General features: G+C 38.4%; 1 protein-coding gene across 5 annotated transcripts in view; it reads left to right on the plus strand.

The window, feature by feature from the left end:
• LOC127409876 (AT-rich interactive domain-containing protein 1B-like) overlaps positions 1-26,088 on the plus strand; it is a 178,445-nt gene that overhangs the window by 135,143 nt on the left and 17,214 nt on the right. For 2 of the 5 annotated variants that reach the window (XM_051644797.1, XM_051644796.1), the window contains exons 8-14: positions 5,801-6,143; positions 7,912-8,052; positions 9,143-9,270; positions 10,643-10,749; positions 13,725-13,865; positions 14,145-14,354; positions 15,351-15,564. In XM_051644797.1, the coding sequence (XP_051500757.1) occupies positions 5,801-6,143; positions 7,912-8,052; positions 9,143-9,270; positions 10,643-10,749; positions 13,725-13,865; positions 14,145-14,354; positions 15,351-15,564 (1,284 nt within the window). The remainder of the gene's footprint in view (positions 1-5,800; positions 6,144-7,911; positions 8,053-9,142; positions 9,271-10,642; positions 10,750-13,724; positions 13,866-14,144; positions 14,355-15,350; positions 15,565-26,088) is intronic. The other 3 variants (XM_051644798.1, XM_051644800.1, XM_051644799.1) reach the window with 2 other exon arrangements.

Genomic DNA, 26,088 nt, shown 5'->3' on the forward strand with positions numbered 1-26,088 from the left:
GCCACTGATCATCTGCTAATTGAGCATATTTGGAGGACTTCAGGAACTCTTTGATTTCTGTGCTGCAAGCTTCTTGCACAAATAGAGCACACCACCTTCATTGTAATGTCCATTACATCTTTCATATTTAAAAATTTCCCACATAGTGCAACAAGCTTAAAAACTGGCAGTTCAGTCTTGTCCACAAACTCCATAGAGACCTGAAAAATATCTTCGCCCCGCATGTATTCTTTCAGAGGCAAAACTGTCAGCAGTTCTTCTTTAGTACTCATGTCCTCAAATACCATTCTAATAAAAATACACAGCTGTGCCACATCGACCATATCAGTTGAGGGAAAAACACTCACATGCTGTAATATCCTTTTTCAGTTGATCCTCGATGTCTTTTGCAATCGCTTCACATCTCCTTGTTACAGTGTTTCTTGACAACTGAATGTTTGTTATTGCTGCAATGATTTCATCTTTGTTTTTAAAATCTCCAAAGAGTGAATCCACCACCTCAGCAAAGGCCTCTTTGATAACCTCTCCATCACTGAATCATTTTTTGTGTTTAGCCAAGATATGGCTTACACGGAATGATGCAGTGGTCACTGTTTTCCCTTTAGTAACAGGCCTCGTGAAACTGTTCTACTGCTAGCTGTGACTTTCGCTCCTTTACCTTTCCTTTCCATAACTCACTTTTAGCAGGAAATTCGCCATCATATAAATTGTTAGTTGATTTTGGGTGTTATTTGGGTGTTCTTGTCTCCTGCAAAACTGATATATCGGTCGACTTCTAATTGACCCAGATTACATCAAAGAAGTATTCCAGGTTCAATACAATTTAAGCTCAATCGACAGAATTTGTGGTGTAATATTGATTGCCAAAAAATTATTTCGACTCATCCATCATTTATTTAAAAAAGCAAGGCATAAGTTATAATGGAAGTGAAAGAAGCTAGTCCATATTATTGACTTGTGTGTTTGGATGTTTTCAGTGTGACACTTGTGCAAATGAAATTTTCTATGGAGATAAATAATAAAACTGAACTGTACATTGTTTCAAAAGTACAGCCACAAGATGTGTTAACATTATTTTAAAAGGGATGAGTCTGTGGTAACCAACTCATGATACCGAAGCAAAACCAGTTGAGAACTGCTGGCCTACTCATAGCTCTAGGCATTGTCAGAAGGGCAGGGCCATGATCCTTCAGATTCATGCCACCTTGCCTTCTTTTTCACCTGAGGAAATGTTGGGAAAACAAGGTTGGAGAAAAGTCTCCACAGAGCGCCTGACAGCAGTATGGCATTTCTATGTAATTGGCATTGCTCCAGGTCCATGTCTACATTCTGCCAGCCGGCAGCACAATGTCCTCCCCACCGTGAAGGAGCTTGTTAAGGGTCTTGACTCAATGTAACTACAGAACAGGGGCAAAAAAGCCAGCGCCAGTTTATCCAATCAGATTTTATTCTTGACGTTTACAAGCAAAGTGTGAGCGCCACACCTCAGAGCCTTAAGAACATCCAAATTAAAAAGAGACATATATTGTCAGATTCATCAGCCAATCTAATTGTTTTATTTGTACCTTTATGGTGTACACTTTTAGATATATGTCCCTGCCGAGGATTTCTAGTGGCCCTTGAGTTACGCAATCATGCATAAATTGATGTACGTAATTAGAGAGTAAAGAGCACGAGAGATGGATGTTCTGGCAAATTTATTAAACAGGAAACAGCCTTTTTGCGAGTATTCTATTATGTTGACTGCTTAAGATGGGTTTGTTTAAGTGGCTGTGGCTTTTATGTCTAATTTCTTGAGCATTTTTGAACGCTCTTTTTGGTGCTATAAGTTGGCTGTAACACAAGGCACTGTAAGGTATGAGGTTTGTAGCATGTCCTATTCATCGTGAAAATTTGTTTTTTTAATGGCATATGAATTGAAGGCCTACATTTAAATACACAGACTGCCAATGGATTTTGAAATACATTTTTAGCCCTCTTTTTTTTTTTTTTACATTGGGAAAGAGGAAATATGCCAAAACACTCTGATTTCCACAGGGAACTCTTGGAAACTGAATAAGCTGAAGACCTCTATGTTTCGACAGCTTGAGGAGTGGAATTCCCAGTTCTAATTGAGTCTAAAATGCTACTTGGCAAACACCTCCTGCCAACCAGCCATTTGGGCACAATTAAATTTCTGCCCATTATGCACATCAGCATGTTAGACCGCATTCCACGTGGTGAACATGTCTCATCCATTGAGAAATCTGCAGTCCAGTGGGCGTCAGTCTGAATCTTCTCGGGCTGATAGTCATGAAACATGCCATACTTCATCATGCAGGGGCTCACTGATGGCCTGTGTGGGTTTGGTCCCACACTAGTTTAGAGGAATATCAGTTTGCCTGAAATGCCTCCAGCATGCTCCCAATCGGCTGACTCCCAATGCTTTTCCACGAAGATCATATAATCTGAATGAATTAGTGTTACTTTTGTAAATGAACACTAAATGAAAACATTTTTGTAAACTGAAATACAAATAAAAGTAAAGTTATAGTTCACCAAAAAATGAAAGTTCAGTCATTGTTTACTCACCCCTGTGTTTTTATAACCCCATATGACATTTTTTCTTTTTCTTAAAACAAAGGGAGAAATTGTGAATGAATTTTGCTCAGTGATGTCATACAATGGCAGTTTATGGTGACCACCTCTTCAAGCTTCAAAAGGACACAAAACTATAATTCAGAAGTCTAATAAATTATTGTATTCGACACGTCTTGTTCTGAAGGAATACGATATGGGCCGATAAAGCGAAAATTCGCTTTGTTTCATTTCAACAGGACCACCATCGATATAACAGCAGAAAACACAACATAGCTGCGAACAAACCAGAGAAGAGAACTTACAAAACATGTCTAAAGAGTTTGTAGTTGAAAAATAGATGCATTTTCTAGTTTTGCCGTCACTCCAGGTAACCCCGTCTGTTATGAACTGGCACCGGTCCAAAATCATTCTGATAACATTATATTGAAGCCAGCATCTCACTTGCCGGTTAAAACTTCTTGATTTTGGCTGAGAATGTTACACCTACCTACTGTTTTAGCGGAGGTCTCTTCAGACAGAGGTCTGTCACACACACACCAGTTCAGAATAGGGAAGAGGTTACAGACATTCCCACTCCCTCCGCCTTACTCTCCGGTACTTCCACTTCTCTTTCGTAAGTGAAACCTCCAAAGAACTGCGGCCTCCTGCACTCTCTGTCTGACTGTAGCATATGGGTGTGTACAGCTGAAGTCAGACGTTTGCATACACCTTTAGCCAAATACATTTAAACTCAGTTTTTCACAATTCCTGACATTTAATCGTAGAAAACATTCCCTGTCTTAGGTCAGTTAGGATCACTAATTTATTTTAAGAATGTGAAATGTCAGAATAATAGTAGAGAGAATGATTCATTTCAGCTTTTCTTTCTTTCATCACATTCCCAGTGGGTCAGAAGTTTACATACACTTTGTTAGTATTTGGTAGCATTGCCTTTAAATTGTTTAACTTAGGTCAAACATTTTGGGTAGGCTTCCACAAGCTTCTCACAGTAAGTTGCTGGAATTTTGGCCCATTCCTCTGAACTGGTGTAACAGAGTCAGGTTTGTAAGCCTCCTTGCTCGCACATGCTTTTTCAGTTCTGCCCACGAATATTCTATCAGATTGATGTTAGGGCTTTGTGATGGCCACTCCAATACCTAGACTTTGTTGTCCTTAAGCCATTTTGCCACAACTTTGGAGGTATGCTTTGGGTCATTGACCATTTGGAAGACCCATTTGTGACTGAGCTTTAACTTCCTGGCTGATGTCTTAAAATGTTGCTTCAATGTATCCACATTATTTTCCTTCCTTATGATGCCATCTATTTTGTGAAGTGCACATTTCTCCAAAAAGTAAGATCTTAGTCCCCATTTACACTTGCAAACTGTAGTCTGGCTTTTTAATGACTGTTTTGGAGCAGTGGCTTCTTCCTTGCTTAGCAGCCTTCAGGTTATGTCGATATAGGACTCTTTTTACTGTGGATATAGATACTTGTCTACATGTTTCCTCCAGCATCTTCACAAGGTCCTTTGCTGTTGTTCTGGGATTGATTTGCACTTTTCACATCAAACTACGTTCATCAATGCATCTCCTTCCTGAGCGGTACGATGGCTGCGTGGTCCCACGGTGTTTATACTTGTGTACTATTGTTTGTACAGATGAACGTGGTACCTTCAGGCATTTGGAAATTGCTCCCAAGGATGAACCAGACTTGTGGAGGTCCACAATTGTTTTTCTTAGGTCTTGGCTGATTTCTTTTGATTTTCACTTGATGTCAAGCAAAAATACATCCACAGGTACACCTCCAATTGACTCCAATTAGCCTATCAGAAGCTAATTGCCTAAAGGCTTGACATCATTTTCTGGAATTTTCCAAGCTGCTTAAAATCAAAGTTAACTTAGTGTATGTAAACCTCTGACCCACTGGAATTGTGATATAGTCAATTAAAAGTGAAACAATCTGTCTGTAAACAATTGTTGGAAAAATTACTCATGTCATGCACAAAGAAGATGTCCTAAATGACTTGCCAAAACTATAGTTTGCTAATATGAAATTTGTGTAGTGGTTAAAAAATTTGTTTTAATGAATTCAACCTGAGTGTATGTAAACTTCTGACTTCAACTGTATGTGTAGCTCCCTTCAGCCTCCTCCATCTTTCTGTTTGATTGAGAAATCTTTCTGTTTGAAATCTCCCTGCTTTTGCAGAGTGGGTGTGCGTGCTCAAAACGTGTTCTGTGCACTCGTAAATCTATTTTAATGCCATATAGCTCTGCCTCTGTTCATTTGTACAAATATTAAGCCTCTGTAGACTTGGTATATTGAGAGAAGGACAATACCGGAGTTTGAGGAATCAATTCGCCATTTGGCCGGTAACTTTTTTAGGAACTTCAGTGTAATACATTGTAAATTCTTATTGTAAGAATGATTCTGGTGCTCGCTGATGATGTAAGAGATGTGAGCAAATTAAATGGCATAAACCATCAACTAAGTACATCTGTTGCGACTGACGTCGTCTTACGACTTTCACCTCAGTGGAAAACATGATATTGGGTCGAATTTTCTTCATGTGTTTGTGACAAGTATAGTTTAACATAGAGACAGAGATTGGCTCATGTGGTGCATCACTAAAATAGGCTAAAAATATATATCTTTTTATTTTTACATTTTCCGAGGAGTGGCGCTTGCAAAACGTGCTGCCACTTACTGCCCTTGATGCTAGGGTGCTATGGGTCAATGCCAGAGCATTGCTATGTGGATGTTAAGGTGCTATGTGGTTTCCAGGTTTTCTGGGTAATTTCTCTGTGATAACTTACTGGCCCAAGTCAAAAAAGCTCACCCCCCAGTCTTTACAATATTCTAGAAAATAGATACATTATGACTCGAGTTCCTCTCTTAATGCAAGTCTACAGAATTCTTTTGTCCATTTTATCATCTGCCAGGCAAAAATTCAAATTGCTATCAATTAGAAAAGTAATAAGACACATGATTTAAGGTGTTTGTAGCACAAATTTGAGGATTTGAAGTGTCTGTAGCACAAATGATGCAGGACGAGTGACACACCAAAATGTAATACTTTTGGTTAGGGGTTTTTGTTGAAATCATTAACCCTAAGTATAAGCAATAGTAATAAAGATGTTTGCCTTAGAAAAGTAATAAATAATAATAAAACAGTAAGTTAGCACACATTCTTTTTAACATTGCCTTTATTGTGCTGGTATTGACATTTTTGTCTGTCTCCAGGTAACTACCTGCGGCCTCCTAACTATGGCGGGGCACCAGGCGCCAACTACAGTGGCCCTGGTCCAGGCATGGGCAACAGTCTTGGTATGAATGCCAGCAGTCCCATGCACGGCCAGGGACCTGGGCAGCCCTGTGGATCCATGACTACAGCTCGGGGACCAGGACACGCAGCCGGGGGCCGGCTGTACCCAGCAGGCTCCAGTAGCCTGGCTCCGACCTCTCCCAACATGCCCCAGTCTGCTGGCCCAGGGATGGGTCCACCTCCTCCTAACGTCAGCCGCAAACCCCTTGAGAGTAGCCCTGCATCTGTACAGCAGAACCCAGTGCCCTCGGGCCAGGCCAGGTAAATCAGAGCTTTGATTACATTTTTTGCTTACCCAGACCAAGGCTGTGTCTGAAACGGAGGGCAGCTGCCTTGCTGCCTCATTGCCCAGTTAGTCAATGACTTCATTTGCAGCGCTTTGTGTATGAACACACCCCCTTTAGGAAGCAGTTTCAGACAGGCTAATAAGGCAGCATAATGTCATGCCTAATGATCTGTTACCAGAATGAGCAAACTTTTGAGCAAAAACAAGTCTTTTTTTCTAAAAAATCTTATTTGAAATGGAAACTTGCAATGGAAATTTGCAAGTTATGAATTAATATTAAACCTTTGAACTGCACCATTAGACACCATTTTTATTTTTTCCAACAGCCGAACCGCACACACAGCTTTGTGAGAGATCATAGGCAGCGAAGGACACATCTATGCTGCCTTCAAAAATTCAACAGATGAAGAAATTTTTAGTAGGCCAGATGTTATGCACAAAATGGATCCAGGATATGTTGTGATGCCTTCCTACATCCCTATACTGCATGCAAAGGCAGCATTTTTCAGGTTTTTGACATAGCCCATGATGTCAGGTTTGGTCTAGATTGCATCAATGATTCACTTGCGTTCACAAAATGTGCCCGTGTTTACACAGATAAAAAGTTGAGCTGTCAGAATTAATGTGTTAATACATGAGTTTAATTAAAAAAGTTGAATGTGTTCATTTTTTTTAATTGCGATTAACACATTTACTGTTAATACAGCATTAACCAGCATAAACACTTATTGGAAGGGTGGAACCTTTCTAATGTGTCCACCCGGAATCATTACACTGATACACACTTCACAACACGCACAAAAGAGCGCTTCCCAGTCAGTGAAAAAATGGTGGAAAAAGGACCTCTTAGTACTATTTTTAGTACAAAACAAGCCTAGATGGGACTTGTGATAGAAATCAAGTATTTTCAGCCTATGTAAGGCACATTTTAATTACCACAGAAGCACGCCAAGTCTTAACTGTCACCAAAAGCAGAATGAGACGTTTTTGTCAGCAAACGCTTTTCATGTGGAGTTCAAAGCGACTCTTGGCGTTGACGCTCTGGCGCGAATCATGAACGCCGCTTCACGATTGCTGTGGAAAAGAGGATAACCACAGTCTACTGGCAGATTAATGTTGTGGAGGATGAGAGTTTACGAAATGTAATGCCCATTGTACTGAACATCCAACCTAAGGGGAGACCAGTTCTTTCAATTAGTCAAACTCCCAATTAAACGTTTAATGATACTTGAATTGGTGCTATTTTAGTGTATTTCAATCTTTATACTGTGGAAGACTTTATTTGTAAAATGTTAATAAAGCATTATATTTTTACATATTGTTTTGTTTTTTTCCTTAGATGGAAATAAATGCATTTTGACAGGAAAAGAAGTACACTGCTAACAATTTTAATAGACTGACAGCACTAATAAAAAGATATTTTTGTGTAGCTTAATGGGATAGTTTACCCAATTTTTTTAATTATTTTGTCATAATTTAATCATCCTTTGTTCCAAACCCTATTTCCTTTTGTCCATGGCACATAAAGGGGGATGTTAGGCACAATGTTAGCTTCAATCACCATTCATTTTTATTGCATTTTTTTTTTTTCCCATACAATTAAAGTGAATGGTGTTTGAGGCTAAAATTCTGCCTAACATTTTCTTTTGTGTTATGGTATTACAAAGTGCACCTTTGAGTTGTCAATTCTAAAGAAAATTGAACAGGCACCAAGGAGACTCTTATGCTCTTCCTCCGCTTCAGGCTTCACTTTGCCAGATCCCCAGTGTACCCTGGCCTGTCTGGGCCCGGGGGACGGCCAGCTTCCTTCCCCACCCCTCATCCCCATCACCCCCACTACAGTTGTGGGCAGGGCCAGGGGCAGCCTCACACTGAGCTGTATGGGTAGGTTTAATCTCTGAGCCCTGCAGTCTGCGCTGATTGCCTGGATGGCTTTACTCTGCTTGATCTGCTTGCATCGGCTAGAAACTACACAAACCTCACACTCATACAGCATATGCCTCTCTTTTCTCCACTTCCACGGCTGTGTTTTAATCTAAGCATTTTAATAGGTTAATCATATAGCTTTGATAAAGACAGGAGAAGCATCCTCTGGAGAAAACAGCAGAACGTTCTTAAGATTAGAGAGACGGAATATAAATTCCTGTGTCTCAGAGATAGAAGTGGAGTGGAAGCTAATTTTTCAGGTTAAAAGGAATAGTTCACTCAAATGTTTTTTACTCACCCTTATGTTATTACAAACCCGTATGACTGTCCTTCTTCTGTGGAACGCATTAGGAGAAGAAAACTTGCAACTCTTTTCCAATACAGCAGTTCATAGTGACCGTGACTGTTAAGCTACAGAAAGAACATACAACACCATAGTATCACGAAGGAATCCATATGACTTGCACACTATATTCCAAGTCTTCTGAAGACGTATGATAGGTGGAAAATCTTGTATCATAACCAAATGTGCTAGTTCAAATGGAGAATGAAATTTGAGAGTTACAGTGGAGGGGAAGATTGTTTGTAAATAATGACTTAAATTTCAGTCTGTTCCTCACACAAAGCTATCATATGGTTTAATTCAATTAATTACGCAGACTCTAGAGTTTGAGTGTAGGATTTTTAAAGGCCAAGTGTGTAATGTCTGCACCACTAGCGGCACCAAACAGAATTGCAAAATTAATGACTGTTTTCAAACAGGTTGAACACTCCCACTGTCTGATATTGGTCCAAAAAACAGATAGTCCCACCCTAAACTCACTAGATTTAAAGGAAGCACTTTTCCTGTGTTCTTTAATCGTAAATGCTTGAGTCGTAACCCTCTCTTCTGTCCCTGAGTATTTCTTGCTTGCCAACTGCAAGAAAAAAGCAGAAATGAAAAGACATTAAGTGTACTAACAACTTAGCAGTGAAGTATTCACATCTTGGACAGACCCTCAAGTAAGTTAGAATGTTTGTCCTTATATTTGTGTGCCGTTGTTCACAGGACGGGCGGGTATCAGGGTGGGTCCCATGTGCTTGGAATGGGCCCTGGAGGCCCCTACAATCATCCACCATCCAACAGCTCAGCCAAGATGACACCTCAAGGGCCCTCCTACAACACAATGCCTGCAGGTAAGCCATCGGAGCTTCCACTCACATCTCAGTGATTTAATGCGACAAGCAATGCATAACAAGACATTTTATTGGTCTCTTGGTTTCTATTTCTGTTCTGTCTCCATGGTCCAAAAGTAATATTCACCAAGCGCTAAAACATTCCATTTATCTGTAACAGGAACTGCAGCATATAACATGGATCAAATCAAATTATAAAAATGATAAGTAGTCTGATGATCAATCATGTAAAGGCTAGAGGATGCTTTTTTCCATATGCCGGTACGTCTCAGACACAGTTGAGTGTTCTAGCCTTTTAAAGTATACTCTTTTGACCACGAGCCCTTACAGACGTGTTCTGCACAGGCACTGACGACACACAAAGATGCGGACTGTGCATGTCTTGAAAAACTGGGCAGCACCTGGACAACCCGGGTGTACTGTGCTGATGACTCTATTTGCATCACACATACTGTGCATGAGATGTATCCGCACTCGGAAAACCAAAGTGACTTGCACAATTCAAATCAAATACATATAATGTAAGTTGTCCACTAAAGAAAACAAGCTATTTTCATAATAACCAACAAATATTTCTCATAAAAAATAATAGAAAAATGTACTTCTAGTTACATCTTCTATAGAGTAATTAGATTACTGTACTAATTACTCTGTCTGAAAAGTAATGGCATTACTTATTACTAATTACTTTCTAAAACCCTTATCAACCTCGACCAGATGAAAAATACTAGGATAGACATGAAACTGTTCTTTTAATTCTTTCAAATAAATCATATAAAATCAAATAAATTATTCATGAACTGGCCAAAGAATTTAAGGGGGCAGCGTTAAATTAGAAAACATATATTTTAACAGTAGACATTAAATTTCAATTTTAAATTCACTATTGTTTTATATAGAATTGTTCTATAGTCTATACAGTATTTAACGCAATTACATCAGAAGTAACTGTAATTAAATTACTGAAAAATTAAGAGTAATCCCTTACTTTTTTTTTTTCAATAAAAAAGTAATTTACAGTAATTAATTACTTAGTAATGCATTAATCCCAATACTGCTTGTTTGTCACACTGGGAAGCCCCGCCCAGTAAAACCTTATTGATCCAGAAACCTGCTCCTCGTAGTTAGTTGTATGCTAAACATTAAACATGTTCTGATTGGCTATCGCTATGTACAACATCTCACTTTTAGTGAGGACCGAAAAATTACTTGATGCTGGAAACTTGCCTTGTGCCTAGTTAGGACGTGGTGTAACAGCATCGGTACACTTTCCAACTGCACATAGTTTGCACATATGCCTCTGTTTAGAGGTATGATCAGATGTTGTGTAGATGTCTGGATGTTGCAGTCTAAGGGTGTGAATCTCTTGCAGCCCCCATGATGGACTCAGGGGACGCCATGATGCCCACTGATCCCAAACAGAGAGCTGAGCACAAGGAGGAAGGCAGCACACCCACCCCAGAACCCCCCAAGCCAAAAGTATGAATAGATCTCTCTCTCACACACACTCACTGAGCATGTAGATGTACTCACACATAACACCAAAGCAGTAAAAATGGTAATATTACTCTTAAACATTGTGTTTCTGCCTGTTGCTGCACTGTATGACTTGATATTTGCTTTATAGTTCCTTCTGCTTCAACTACAACTTAGATCATATCTGCTCAGAATGCAGTGTTGCATCGTGATGCGTTGGTCTGATACTGTGTCCTAACCAGGCATGTTGATATAAAAGGGAAGTAAATAAAAAAAAAAATTTTGTCTTAACCAGCTGCAGTAAGTGATAGGACTTTGAGATGGTCGTTTGGTTTCTATTTCTGCTGCACTTTCAGCACCGCCCACAGAGATATCCCATTGGTCCAATCTCCCACTCCACATAATTTATATGGTTGATTTTTATTAAAATGAACAGATTTCAACTTTTTTCTTTTTGTTATATGAAGGTCTGATGAACACTTAATTGGAAAAATTATTATAATTTTTTTTATGATAGATTTTAGTGTTTTAATCTTGTCCCAGACCAAGACTTTAAGTATTAAACTATGGAAATTCATTATAAAAATACTGGTAAGACTTTACAATAAGGTTCCATTTGTTAACATTAGTTAATGGATTAGGTATCATTAACTAAAAATGAACAATGTATTTTTACAGCATTTATTAATCTTTGTTAAAGTTAGTTAATAAAAATACAATTATGTTAGTTCATGTTAGTTCACAGTGCATTAACTAATGTTAACATACAACTTTTGATTTAAAAAATGTTTTAATATATGTTGAGAATAACATTAACCACAACTAATAAATGCTGTAAAAGTATTGTGTATTCTTACTTCATGTTAACTTATGTTGTTAACTAAAGTTAACATATGGAACCTTATTGTAAAGTGTTACCAAAATACGAATTATTACATGTTGAAAAATATTATATTCTGAACATAGACTGAAATAAACATTTCAATATGTATTATGGAAAAATTATTTCTGTTTTTAATATTATTTAATTGTGTTTATTTAGGACACATAAAATGTTAGTTATGAAATTAGCCTTGGCAAGATAAAGGAGTCTGCAATTTTATCCCAAAAACATTAAAAATGTAATTTCCATCATATCATTATTACTATGTGCTGGAAATGACACTGTGGTGGGAATTTTCAGAAAAAATGACACAAATCTCCTGTGATGCATGTACATACACTGTTAGACATTTTTAGTAGACAAATTAAATGAACTAATGAGCGTGTGGAAATGTTTTAACAAGACTTGACTTTCTAGAAGTCGACCATGCTAAAAGTGCCTGAAGTTGATGAAACACCCATATATTAAACATCAAATCGCATCGCACAGTGTTTTAGCATAGAGACAGCATGGACAGCAAAAATAACTTGTCACATTACTTGTCTGATGAGCAATGTCAGATTTGTCCACAAATCGTGTGTTGCAGGAGAGTGTTTTTTTGTGTAGGGGATCAAGCTACCCTTTTCTAACAAGAGTTGGAAAATTTCCACTGAAGAAAAAGCAGTTCTGGGTCACACTAGCCCCTCAAACACACTGGCCTTAAACCACGCATGTCCTAACCAAGTAAAGTTAGCACAACAACAAACAACTCAGACTAGCTTAATGACGCCAAACCAAACTAGACAACTCTCATTATAATGAATGAACCTGTCGCCACTAGAAGCACCCAATGCGCCATGTCCCGATGTAACATGTGAAACGTCAGTTACATCATAAAGCAACTGTGTAGGATTTCTAATCAGGCACTGAATAGAGCACCCATTCATTTTTTTTTTTTTTTTACGGGTTCGATTGCTTGGTCCAAACCCGAGTTGGACTCCTCCCCCCTCTCCCTGCTCTTACAGATTTATGTTTACATTTTTCTTGGTTTATTAGTTGGGTCCGAACCCCGTGGGATTGTGACCAATGTTAGCACCGCCGTGAGTACAAGCAGCAGATGTTTAATGCTGTATCTAGTAGGGCTGGGTATCACCTGGCACCTCACGATACATATTGCAATACACGTCACAATTTGATATATTGCGATACATCACATTATCATAATTTGATTAGATTACGAATCAATTCCAATTCATTTGGGTATATTTCAGTTATATACAGATGTCTGATGAAGAGCATGTAGCTTGAAACATCACATTTTTGTCTCTTGGTGAGCTCATTAAATTGATCTGGAAGTTACAGTGTGCCAACTTTGTTGTGTGTTCACATGATATAAATACACAGTTGAATATAAATATCCATACATGGATCTGAAGTATCGATACAATATCATGAGAAAAAGTCTTGATATGTCGATATTTGATTGTATAGACACAGTCCTAGAATCCAGGTAATGATTCGGGTAGAGATGCCAGTTTCACTACGTTATTGAGGTATTTGTCTCTTTGGATTTACCATCTAAAACTTTACACGCACAGAAACACACATGCGTTTGTCTGCCTTGAATATGCAGTAAATGTGCAATCCGCGGATGTTTCACAAGAGATCACAAGGTATGAGAAATGCATTACGCCATACTGTAGTGCCGATCGGGAGCATGCAAAGATGCGAATTATACGTCATCAATTGCGGTTTACTTCCGCGATTTAGGATAGTGTGTTCAAATCAGCTGTTAATCGTACCGGATTCACATGAACCATACCTCAGACCACCTTTTCAAATGGGATCAGCCATGGTTTGCGGGTGCACACCCGAGTTCGGAAAAAAGCCTTCACCAAACAAACCTAACATTGATGTCAAACAAACCTTGGTGCACACCAAAAGTGTCTGCGTGAAAGCACCCTAAAAGTTATTTGGGGTCTAAGCGGAAAAGGATTCTATATGGGGATAAAATCTTGCACAACACTGGCATCAGAAAAAGGGGTAAAGTGAACTTTAAAGCTGTCTCTCACCATGAAATGTGTGTTTATCTGTTTCTCTTTGTTCTCCGTAACAGGACAACTATGGTTCTCAGTGTGTGTCACAGCCTCCCACCCCCTCCCCTCTGTCCCCTAGCCCAGCTAGTCTGTCCTCTTATCAGGGGGACGACAGCGATAGCATTAGCAGCCCTGCCTGGCCAAAGACCCCCAGCAGCCCTGTAAGTGCGTCATGCCCATCTCTTTATTTACCCCACCTTTATTTCTTCCTCTGTAGTAGTTTAGGTCTCCTATTTGATACTCTGAACCATTTTGACTGTGAACATGGTGATGTGAGACTTTCTCATTTTGGCCCTATTTACACCTGGTACACCATATGTCCACTTGATCAGATCACCTGAGAGGAATCTTCATACAAGCTATAAAAGGGGTCTCAAAAACTTGATTTTTCAATATCGATATCTCATTCTCTCCTTTATCCATCTACTCATGCATGCCAGAAGCATAGCTCAGGGAACATGACGAACGAGAAGATAACACGACTGTACGACATGGGCTGTGAGCCTGAGAGGAAAGCTTGGGTGGATCGTTACATTGCCTTCATGGAGGAGAGGGGCATGCCTGTTCCCACCCTGCCCTCAGTGGGCAAGAAGCCGTTGGATCTGTGCCGCCTCTACCTCTGCGTTCGAGAGATCGGAGGCCTGGCGATGGTGAGTAACGGCTGGAAAGCTTATAACCACAGCTTTTTTTTATTTATTGGGTTTCTGAAAGAGTACTGCTGTGTGTTCACTAGAGATCAGCATTGTCGAGTTATTTTGTAGTTGAGTACTCTAATACAGTGTTTCTCATCTAGGGGGCCGTGGCCCACTAGGGGGCCTCAGCAAACCTCCAAGAGGGATTATATAAAAATAGGTTAAAGTAGTCAAACTGAATTAAAATGCTAAAAACAGCTATAAATCAAGATGTGGGCCTACATTATAGGCCACAGTGGATGTGGGCTTGTTGGAAAACTTGCACTCCACTCCAGCTCTCAAATATTCATTCATGACACATCGTGCCAGATTTGACATTGATGATGTCAAACATCATTAGTTCTCCCTTGTCTTGTTACCAACCAATTTGCATTACATGGAAGAAAGTCATACGGGTTTTGAACCACATGAGAGTGTATAAATGATGAAGATATTTTTGTGTGAACTAGTTCTTTAAAGTATAGCAATATCTCAATTTCTATTCCCCATATCTAAACAACCACAAATCAAAGGCTTCAAAGAAACTGTGGGGGGAAATCACTAAGAATAATTTAAATTGTGCCCACTGATAGTGTCATTTGCATGCACAGTACTCTCTGCATTGTTTTAGCACATCATTCACTAAATAAAACTCGGGTAACAGCATTAATGGCTAAAAATGTATTGTTGAATGCAATTTGCACCACATAATTCCCCACCTTGCATAGAAAATGTACACAAATATCTCTTTCTATAATAATCCTAATTTGTGCTGAAAAGAGTAACAGTTACTTCATTTAAAAACTCTTTTTTTCTTTTCTTTTTTTTAATATTGCATTTAGTGTCTGGTTTAACTGGATTGTTGGTGGATTGTACAGGTTTTTAAGCTGAAATACTGCATGCAAAAGTGGCATACCGAGTGTTTGTCAATGCGGTACCTTGAATGGTTTTGACCGAAATTCTCCCCTTGAAAAGGTCAATAAAAACAAGAAATGGAAAGAGCTGTCCACCCACCTGAACATGGGGACATCCAGCAGTTCGGCCAGTTCCCTGAAGAAGCAGTACATCCAATACCTGTTTGCCTATGAGTGCAAGGTCGAGCGTGGAGAAGAGCCCCCGCCCAACGCTTTTGCCATGGGAGACGGCAAGAAGCAAACACAACAGGCCAAGATCCAGCCGCCCTCACCTGGTAAAGCACCTTACCACATTACTAAAGACAGAGCAAAGTGTTACACCCTGTCTACACCAAACGCGAGCGGCACGGCGTGATGCAACAAAAGCAGATCGCTCCCATTATAATCAATGATGCTGTTTACACTGGATGCATCTGTTGTGTCGCACCTTGTCACGCTGACAGTAAACAGATGCCCCGTTTAGGGCTGCACAATATATTGAATTTATCTAAATATCGCAAATGTACATATTGCAATATGCAAATCGCGAGGGCTTGCGATAACAGAATGATTTTTAATACAGTAACGTTCAAGGAATAGACTGGGTGCACGATTGTCACTTGGTGTGTGAGCGTGCAGTATGCAAAGGCACTGACTCAAATGATTAAATTTGTGCATATATAACTGTAACCAACTCTGTCCTGTGCTTTCACTCTGCATTGTGTGTGTGCAGATAATAATAAGACCAGACGCCAGGATACAAACTCAAACTTGTTTGGTCTTTGTGGATATATCAATGGGCTTCTAATAGTGGATTGTCCCATGAAATCATTCCTAAAGTTCAGTGCGGACTGACAACAAGCATGTTAAACCAAAGCAGAAATTTTTCAAAATAAAAGTCCCACATTTAATTAACTAATTTTGAAATTAATACGAACATGAATTGCAGTGTAAAAATGAAATAGTTATCAACACAGATTATGTGAGGATATCCCACATATCCTCACAAAAAAAAAAAAAAAAAAAAATACAAAATATTAAAGATTAATTTTAATATCAGCTACATAGCTAATGGTAAAAAGCTGTTGTTATGCAGTCTATATGCAATTTAGAACAAAAGACAACTATGTGATCTCTGGGATAGTTGGTAATTTTTTATTCTTAAAGGTGCATTCAATAATTTTTTCTCATTAAAACATTTTACTCCTAAAGACATGAATTGTCATTTTGCAATATATGTAGGAAATCATGACCACTCACTTTAAAATGAAGACTCCAGTCATATCAGTAACCTTATAAAAGCTGTTTTATTCTACATGGAGAGGGTCCGCACATGGGGGCTGCCATTTTAGAATCACATGACCAGCCGAATACTACTCGCTTAATCTCAGTAACCCTCCTGTTATCTGACACTTTCACTCATTGATTAAAGTAATCTATGGAAGTAGTTTCCATACAATTTTCAAGACAAATTGCAAACTGTATTTGCAATTGCGTTTTCTATTTGTGTATGCATAAATTGTGACATAATCCAAATGCAATTGCAAATCATGTATTACTGTTTGCATTTTTGTTTACACGAACGTAGAATGTCTGCCAAATTTCAAATGGAAATGCAAAGTCCATTTGCCATTGCATTTCCCATGTCTTACGGGTTATGACCCTGTCATATCGAAATAGCAAAAGCATTACCCATTTGCTATTTCACTTCCTCGGTGTCAGGTATGGAGCCTTTCAAAATTCAAATGGAATCGCAATTACCTTTGCACTTGCATATCCGATGCCTTACACAGACATCTGTCAATCAGTGTTGGGGGTGGGAGTTATATTGTGGGGCATGTTTTTAGTTGGAAGTGATGACAGTCACAATTGACCGCATTTTAGAGCGCCTTACTGTCGACTATGAGGAGCGGTATTGACAAAAGTGAAGCGAACGGTGCGGGAGAGTTTGGACATGCGCGAGAAAGACCCAGCATGTCCACAGAGAAAATTATCTGCGCAAGAGAGTTTGAACCGATGCCAAACGAGCAAGAGAGCCCCGTTGTGCACAAAAGAGATCGAAAGTGTATGCGGGAGAAAGTGAAACTACGCGAGAGGAATTGAACCATATATACTGTGTAAATTTGAATTATTATTGTTAATGCCAAGAACATCCTGCACAGTCTATTACAGAAATTAAAGAGGAAAAAGAACAATGAAACAAAAAGAAAAAGTCAGAGAAACAATTACAAGATTTCTGAAAATCTGATTTGGATATTCCAATTTCCATTTAAAAAATGCTTTATATCAGGGAAACAAATGGTGCTTATAGATATAAATTCATTACTATGTGGAAAATAAATTGTGAAATATCTAGGGTAAATATTTTGATAATCAATGATCTGTAGATTTGATCTTAGTCAACTAATAATCAATGATTAATCAATAGTAGTAGAGCATTGTGCAAAAAAATATAAAAAATAAATAAATGTTGCTATATAAAGTGCAGATAAAACTGTTCTAAAAGCAATACAATAGTTAAAATATATTTAAAGAACAAAATACATGTTGACTAGGTGCTCTAAAATGCGGTCGATTGTGACTGTCCTCACTTCCAACTAAACATACGACCCACAGTATAAACTCCGATTCCATTTGAATTCTGGATGGCTCCATACGGGATGCAGAGGAAGTGAAATAGCAAATGGGGTAATTTATTTAGCCATTTCGATATGACAGGGTCATAACTCGTAAGACATAGGAAATGCAATGGCAAATGGACTTTGCTTTTCCATTTGAAATTTGGCAGACACTGTACGTTCGTGTAAACAAAAATGCAAACGGTACATGATTTGCAATTGCATTTGGATTATGTCACAGTTTATGCGTCCACAAATAGAAAACGCAATTTGTTTAGAAAATTGCCTGGAAAATACTTCCATAGTAATCATGGCTGACTGTGAATACTATATTTCTACAATGGCATCTGAAACTGAAACCTGTTGATTTTAAATGATGCTGCATCCAAGCCACTAGGTGTCAGTGTAAGTCCAAGATGACACAAAGAAAACAGTTACTGAGTGCAGCTTTAACTTAAATATATTATAACGTAAAATAAAGTTTATTTTATTAATGTATGTTTATTTTGGTGGTGGGGGTTCCGATGTTCCACGCACACTGATGACGTCATCAGAGGAGTATCATGTCACATATCACATTTTCCAACAAATAATCGCATATTGTATTTTTCCTCCATATCACGCAGCCCTTGTCCGGTTCTATTTTGCGCTGCATGCGTAGGCGCTACTCCTACCAAATAGACAATTAAACAGTTTATTATGTTCGCTTTGACACATTTAGTGTAGATAGCCTCAAGGAGTTGCGTCGCGACGTGACATCGCTCGGATCCGGTGTAGACAGGGTGATATACTTGAGAAAGAAGGCATATATTGCTGTTAACTTGGCCCTATGTTTTATGTATTGTGCAATTTATTTCTGTAGTACCTTGAAATCAGCTCTAGTTTTACTGTAGTTTTGAAAAGGTTTGTTTAGCAGTTCATTGTCTTATTGAACTGATTTAGTTAGTAGTATTTGCTAAGGCAAGAATCGCTTTTACTATTGCTCACAAAGGGTTAGGGATTTGAACAAACCCTTAACCCTTAGTATTAAACTTTGATTTGTAACCAAGGTTATTATCACAAAGGAGAACAATTACTAAGACAAAAACTAACAGTGAAAAAATATTTCCGTTAACTAAAATAAAAATAAAATGTGAGTTTTCAAAAAAACGAAAGCTAAACTGAAACTATAAAAGTCATTGGGTTTGAAATAAATCATTGTTTGATGATCTGATTTTAATAATCTCTCAAGCCAGATTTCTCAGTGTTTTCCTCAAAAAGAACCGGTGAGCGGCCGTCTGATTGAAAACAACCAATCACAGTTCACCTGCATACGTGATGTCTAGAGGCACGTAAATCTGGGGGCGGGTCTCTGGACGACACTAAAATCAAATTTAATTAAGCAAATAAATTGGGACCTCATTTAGTTGACCTTCAACAAAACTTATATATTTAATTCCATGAACTTTGGAAACACTTGTTCTGTGGTACGGGCTGTCTGACACAATACCCATGTGATTACAGTCCACGCTGCTGATAAATGCTGCGGAGATGTTGGAATAATTACTGCTAAATGTAGCCTATATGTATCGGCAATATATGTAGGTTACATTAATTGCACATTTCCTTCATATCAGAAGTGCTGTATTTTGGTGAATTTGACTTTGATGGTATTATTTTGAGCAAGAGTAGCTTCTGATCAAGTGTTATCACATGCAGACTAACACTTTACAATAAGGTTGTACTTGTTAACATTAGTAAATGCATCATGAACAAACAAAAAACAATATTTGTGTTAACATTTTACAACAAGGTTCCATTTGTTAATGCATTAGGTATCATGAACTAACAATGAATTATATATTTTTACAGCATTTTTTAAATCTTAGGTAATGTTAATTTATAAAAATACAATTGTTCATTCTTAGTTCAAGTTAGTTCATACTGCATCAACTAATGTTAACATATACAACTTTTTATTTAAAACATTTTTTTGTATATGTTGATATTAATATTAGCCAACATTAATAAATGCTGTAAAAGTATTATGTATTCTTACTTCATGTTAACTTATGTTGTTAACTGTTGTTCATAATGCAGTAATTAATGTTAACATATACCATTTATTAACATTATTTTTAATGTTAAAAATCTACTAGTATATATTAGAAAACAACATTCAGATAAATATGTGCTGTAAGTGTTGTTCATTGTTAGTTTATATTAACTAATGTAGTTAAAGAGCATCTATTATGGTTTTTCAAATATTACTTTTCAAGTAGTGTGTTATATAGCTGTTTGTGAATGTAAAAAAGTCTGCAAAGTTTCAAAAATCAAAGTGCATGAAATATGGAGTTATTGACACCCAAAAGAAAGAACCAATTCTGAACACATGAAACGAGTCGTTAGTAATTCCAGACTTACTTCCCGTACTAACCTACGTAATTTGGTAACAAAAAACCCACCTCTGGTCTGTTTACATGTACAGCCAGTGCAGGTGGTTAGCCTCTGCTAACCGGCTAACTCGCGTTATTGTCAAACTACATATAAACTTACCACTGAGAAACGTCCTGTTCTCGTCGTGCTTGCGATGGTGGTTCGGGTTGATCTTCCGATGTATCACTATAAGACTCAAATTGGTAAGGCAAAACAGACATTTCAGATGGAGCTGAAACTCGGATATGGTAGTGGGCGTTTCCTTTCCGACACGCGCTGTAAGCGGTAGACCAATCAAAACAGACTGGGAGATCTGACCAATCAGAGCAGATTAGGCTCTCTGAAAAGAGGAGTTTAGAATGAATCCTTTAGAACGGATCATTGAACGAGTAGTTTGAGACACTGGGGAAAAAAAGGTAATGCTGCAATTTAAATTATGAGCAAATGAAAGTGTTTTTTGACCTTGGATGCATGTAAATCTATTGTATGAGACCTTTAAAACAAAATTAGGCACGTTTAAAAACCATAATAGGTGCACTTTAACTAATTTTAACAAATGTAACCTTATTTTAAAGAGTTACAGATATTTTGTGGTGTTAATGGATGAAAACGATAACTATACTAAAACTAAATAAAAACTAAAAGGAGCCATTTTCAAAAAATGTAAACGAAATAAAAACTATTTATGCGCAATTCAAACTAACTAAAATAAAATTGAAAGCCAAAACACAAAACGGATGAAATTTACAAAACTGTAATAACTCTTTGTGATCAGTTGTAGTGCTCTTGGAGTATAATATCATAATATTCCTCACCTGAGATTTGGCTGCATCATTCACATGCTGCTCTGGTCTAGTGGCCTAATAACAAATTCAGAGCTGTTTTAGACAGAACTATAAATATCTGATAGGTGATTGAGTCACAGATAAAGAAAAAAATAAAAAACTCACACTAATAGCTGATGATGTCACACAGGAAGAGAGAGAGCTGTCAAACAGCAGTGGAGAGGGTTTCCCTCCGAAAAGATTAATGGGGGGAGGAATGTGGGATAAAAACAAAAGTGACCTCAGTCTGACCTCACGCTCATTGCAGACCAGTGAGCCAGCGCTTATTCTCTCTCTCTCTCTCTCTCTCTCTCTCTCTCCATCTCCCTCCCTCCCTCTCTCTATCTCTCTCTCTCTCTCCATCTCCCTCCCTCCCTCTATCTCTCTCTCTCTCTCTCTGAATATGTGTGTGGTCATTGGCAGTCACACCATCTGGAAGTGTTATAGCATAGCACCATGTATAGTTTACTTTCGGTTCTGAAAGATTTTGTGTCTGGCAGCAGATCAAGGACTTGAAAAGCAGACACTCTTCCATTCTCTTTTTCTTTCATTGTAACCTAGTTCTTTTTGTACCCTGCTCTGACATCTTTTGAAGTACATTTTACTGCTCTGAGCTGCGGAGGAAAATGTGAATCGGTTTTATTACTTTGTATCAACTGAGCCTTGGAAATTTCAGACATCATTAGGATGGTCTCCTTTCATACCATTTAATTTCTTTGGCAATTAATAACTAGTGTATTCAAATGTTATTGGATTATGGAAATGCAATCTGGGGATTGTAAAATGTGGGTTTCCTTCCCTGGAGCTTGGAAAAACTGATTAGAACATTGTAATTTGCTTTTAGATTTTTTAAATACCAGAGATATGTATTCTATTAACAGGGTTGGGAGGGTTACTTTTGAAATGTATTCCACTACAGATTACAAAATACATGCTGTAAAATGTAATTTGTAATGTATTCCGTTAGATTACTCAAGGTCAGTAACATGTTCTAAATACTTTGGATTACTTCTTCAGCACTGGTAGATTTTTTCACTTATTTTGACTATAAAAACTCTGCCAGTACAGCAAGACAAAATACACATGTTAAAAATACATTCTCTGAAAAACCTAAATATCTTATGCAGTGTTGTTACTAAAACAAGATAAATCAAATTGATCTTGTTTTAAGGGTTTTTAGATATTTTTACAGGAAAACAATAAAATAATTATTATCAAGAATATGATTTTTGCCCTAATATCAAAGGTCTTACTAGAAAAAAAGAAATGATGATCCAACGTGAATTTTCTTGATAAAAAAATATGATCGTGCCTGGTAACGTGCAAGTAAAATGGCTAGAAACAGCATTTTAGCTTTGCGCAAAGCTGACAATTTACACAAGGTTTATTTCTATTTCTTCTGCTCCAAACTTAGGGGCCGTTTACGCGACAACGTTTTCAACTGAAAACGGAAAACTTTTTATGCGTTTTGGCTGTTCGTTTACACGACAACGGCGTTTTGGGGCCTGAAAATGTAAACTTTTGAAAACGGGTTTCAAAGTGCACGTTTTTGAAAACGATGGCGTTATCGTCTCCGTGTAAACGTACAAAAACGCGAATTTGAGAAAACGATGACGTCATGCGCACGCGTATTATGTGTTATGTAAAGAATGATGGATTGATAGGCATCAATTCGAGATTTATAATTATCAATATGAATACTGGTGTCTGTGCAAATAACAATAATCAACTATTTATTCATTTGGAGTGTTTTGTATGGAGTGTGAACATTGTACAGTAGGCAGAACCTGCAATTTGAGAATCTTGAAATTAATGTATGGATTCAGATGGGAAAAATGTATTTGTATTTTAAATGTTATTTATTTATTTACTTAATTTTATTTGATGTACCTTTACCCTGCAATTCATTCACCCACCGCTTATGTATATAGCCTATAGACAGAGATGTGATGCCATCTCAGTATTCAATGATATGCTTAGAATGTGAAAACATGAGGCAATGCATGTTAGATCCAGTGTACGCAAGACCTCTCTCTCCGGCAGAAGATATCCATATATCAGAGTTCTGTCTGATATCCAAAACCAGTCAACATCAACAGCTTATGTTAACTTAGAAGATATCCATATATCAGAGTTCTGTCTGATATCCAAAACCAGTCAACATCAACAGCTTGTTATGTTAACTTAGAAGATATCCATATATCAGAGTTCTGTCTGATATCCAAAACCAGTCAACATCAACAGCTTATGTTAACTTACTCTCCTATCAGCCCAAGAGTCAGCAGGGGGAATACAGAAGAAGGCAGGAGACGAAGTGATGGTAAAAATGAGCGGTTTATTGAATAATCTTGAGAGTTCAATCTACAGACATGCACGCGAGTACTTCAAAACAACGCGCGAGACATTCAAAACTACAATGGTGGACTACAGGACTGTGTTTGTGCTGCTCAAGATTTTGAGTTTATTGACGCTTCTCCAGCAAAGTGTAGATTTACTACATCACTACTATGACCAGCGATCGCCATCTTCATTGTTTGTATTCACCGCACTTTGGAAGAATGCTTATGTGCGCAGGCACGTAGTGTTTCTTTACAAAGTGACATCGCCAACTACTGGCCTGGCATGCATAATACAGTGTTTTTAGTCGTTTTCGCGGATCCGTGTGAACATGGATCGTTTTGACAACGTTGTCATCTGTACGCGAAACGTTTCAAAAACGCATAGGAAAAACGTTCCCGTTTTTAGTACATCGTTGTCGTGTAAACGTACCCTTACTTCAGACTTACATCTCTGTCTGTTCGTATGAATGTAACACATCATAAGAAAGTGTTTCACCGCATTTGTATAAATGCTTTCCATCTGAAAGGACTAAATATTAAAAGAAACAAATGACAATAAAATGCAAAGTAATCTCTTCAGTAATCAAAATACTTTTTGAATGTAACTGTATTCTAATTACCAATGATTTAAATTGTAACTAGTGGAATACAGTTGCTTATATTTTGTATTTTAAATACATAATCCCGTTACATGTATTCCGTTACTCCCCAACCCTTTCTATTAATATGTAGTCCATTAACCAGAATCAGAAATAAAATATTTGCTAAAATATTGGATAAACCAGTACGCCATGAGAGGACATCTTATAGTGATTTCACCATGGGTAAGGGTTGTTCTTTGGGAAATGTTAAGGCCTATTCACAGCAAATCCATTTTTCCTCTGCGAATGTTCATTCTGAATGAGCTTTTGAATTGGAACAATGGATTCCTATGCCGCTATTCATACCAGGTCCGACAAATCATCCGCTGACAATCCCAAGTTTTTTTGTTTTGTTTTTTACGGAAAGCAGTCCGATTTTTCTTTTTTCTTCGGACTGCAATGAAAACTGACTGACCAGTGAAATAAAGGCTTTTTGTCACTTTTCCAACGTCGCTGCAGCTGCTCAATCCAGCGCATTGGTGGTGCTAATCAACTGTCAAACACTGGCATTAGATGTGCAGCTAATATACCCCTGAAAATTTTAGTTGCAGTTCATGAACCCTTTGTACTGCAAACATAAACCCGGTCTTGTTTTGAAAGTCTGCTTATATGTATATGTATTATAAATGCCAAATTAGGTAAATAAATGCTTTAACAGCATTCAGTACAGTTTATTAATCGCTAGCATTGACAGCTGAATACTGAAGGGTCTGGGCAGGAAACTACTGTAGATACAGTATATTGCCAAAAGTATTCGCTCATCAGCCTTTAGACGCATATGAACTTAAGTGACATCCCATTCTTAATCCATAGGGTTTAATATGACGTCGGCCCACCCTTTGCAGTTATAACAGCTTCAACTCTTCTGGGAAGGCTTTCCACAAGGTTTAGGAGTGTGTTTATGGGAATTTTTGACCATTCTTCCAGAAGTGCATTTGTGAGGTCAAACACTGATGTTGGACGAGAAGGCCTGGCTCGCAGTCTTCGCTCTAATTCATCCCAAAGGTGCTCTATCGGGTTGAGGTCAGGACTCTGTGCAGGCCAGTCAAGTTCTTCCACACCAAACTCGCTCATCCATGTCTTTATGGACCTTGCTTTGTGCACTGGTGCGCAGTCATGTTGGAACAGGAAGGGGCCATCCCCAAACTGTTCCCACAAAGTTGGGAGCATGGAATTGTCCAAAATCTCTTGGTATGCTGAAGCATTCAGAGTCCCTTTCACTGGAACTAAGGGGCCAAGCCCAGCTCCTGAAAAACAACCCCACACCATAATCCCCCCTCCACCAAACTTCACAGTTGGCACAATGCAGTCAGACAAGTACCGTTCTCCTGGCAACCGTCAAACCCAGACTCGTCCATCAGATTGCCAGATGGCGAAGCGTGATTCGTCACTCCAGAGAACGCGTCTCCACTGCTCTAGAGTCCAGTGGCGGCGTGCTTTACACCACTGCATCCGACGCTTTGCATTGCACTTGGTGATGTATGGCTTGGATGCAGCTGCTTGGCCATGGAAACCCATTCCATGAAGCTCTCTACGCACTGTTCTTGAGCTAATCTGAAGGCCACATGAACTTTGGAGGTCTGTAGCGATTGACTCTGCAGAAAGTTGGCGACCTCTGCGCACTATGCGCCTCAGCATCCACTGACCCCGCTCTGTCATTTTACGTGGCCTACCACTTCGTGGCTGAGTTGCTGTCATTCCCAATCGCTTCCACTTTGTTATAATACCACTGACAGTTGACTGTGGAATATTTAGTAGTGAGGAAATTTCACGACTGGACTTGTTGCACAGGTGGCATCCTATCACAGTACCACGCTGGAATTCACTGAGCTCCTGAGAGCAGCCCATTCTTTCACAAATGTTTGTAGAAGCAGTCTGCATGCCTAGGTGCTTCATTTTATATACCTGTGACCATGGAAGTGATTGGAACACCTGAATTCAATTATTTGGATGGGTGAGCAAATACTTTTGGCAATATAGTGT

The sequence above is a fragment of the Myxocyprinus asiaticus genome, chromosome 19 (genome assembly GCF_019703515.2).
Source record: "Myxocyprinus asiaticus isolate MX2 ecotype Aquarium Trade chromosome 19, UBuf_Myxa_2, whole genome shotgun sequence".
Taxonomy (NCBI): Eukaryota; Metazoa; Chordata; class Actinopteri; order Cypriniformes; family Catostomidae; genus Myxocyprinus; species Myxocyprinus asiaticus.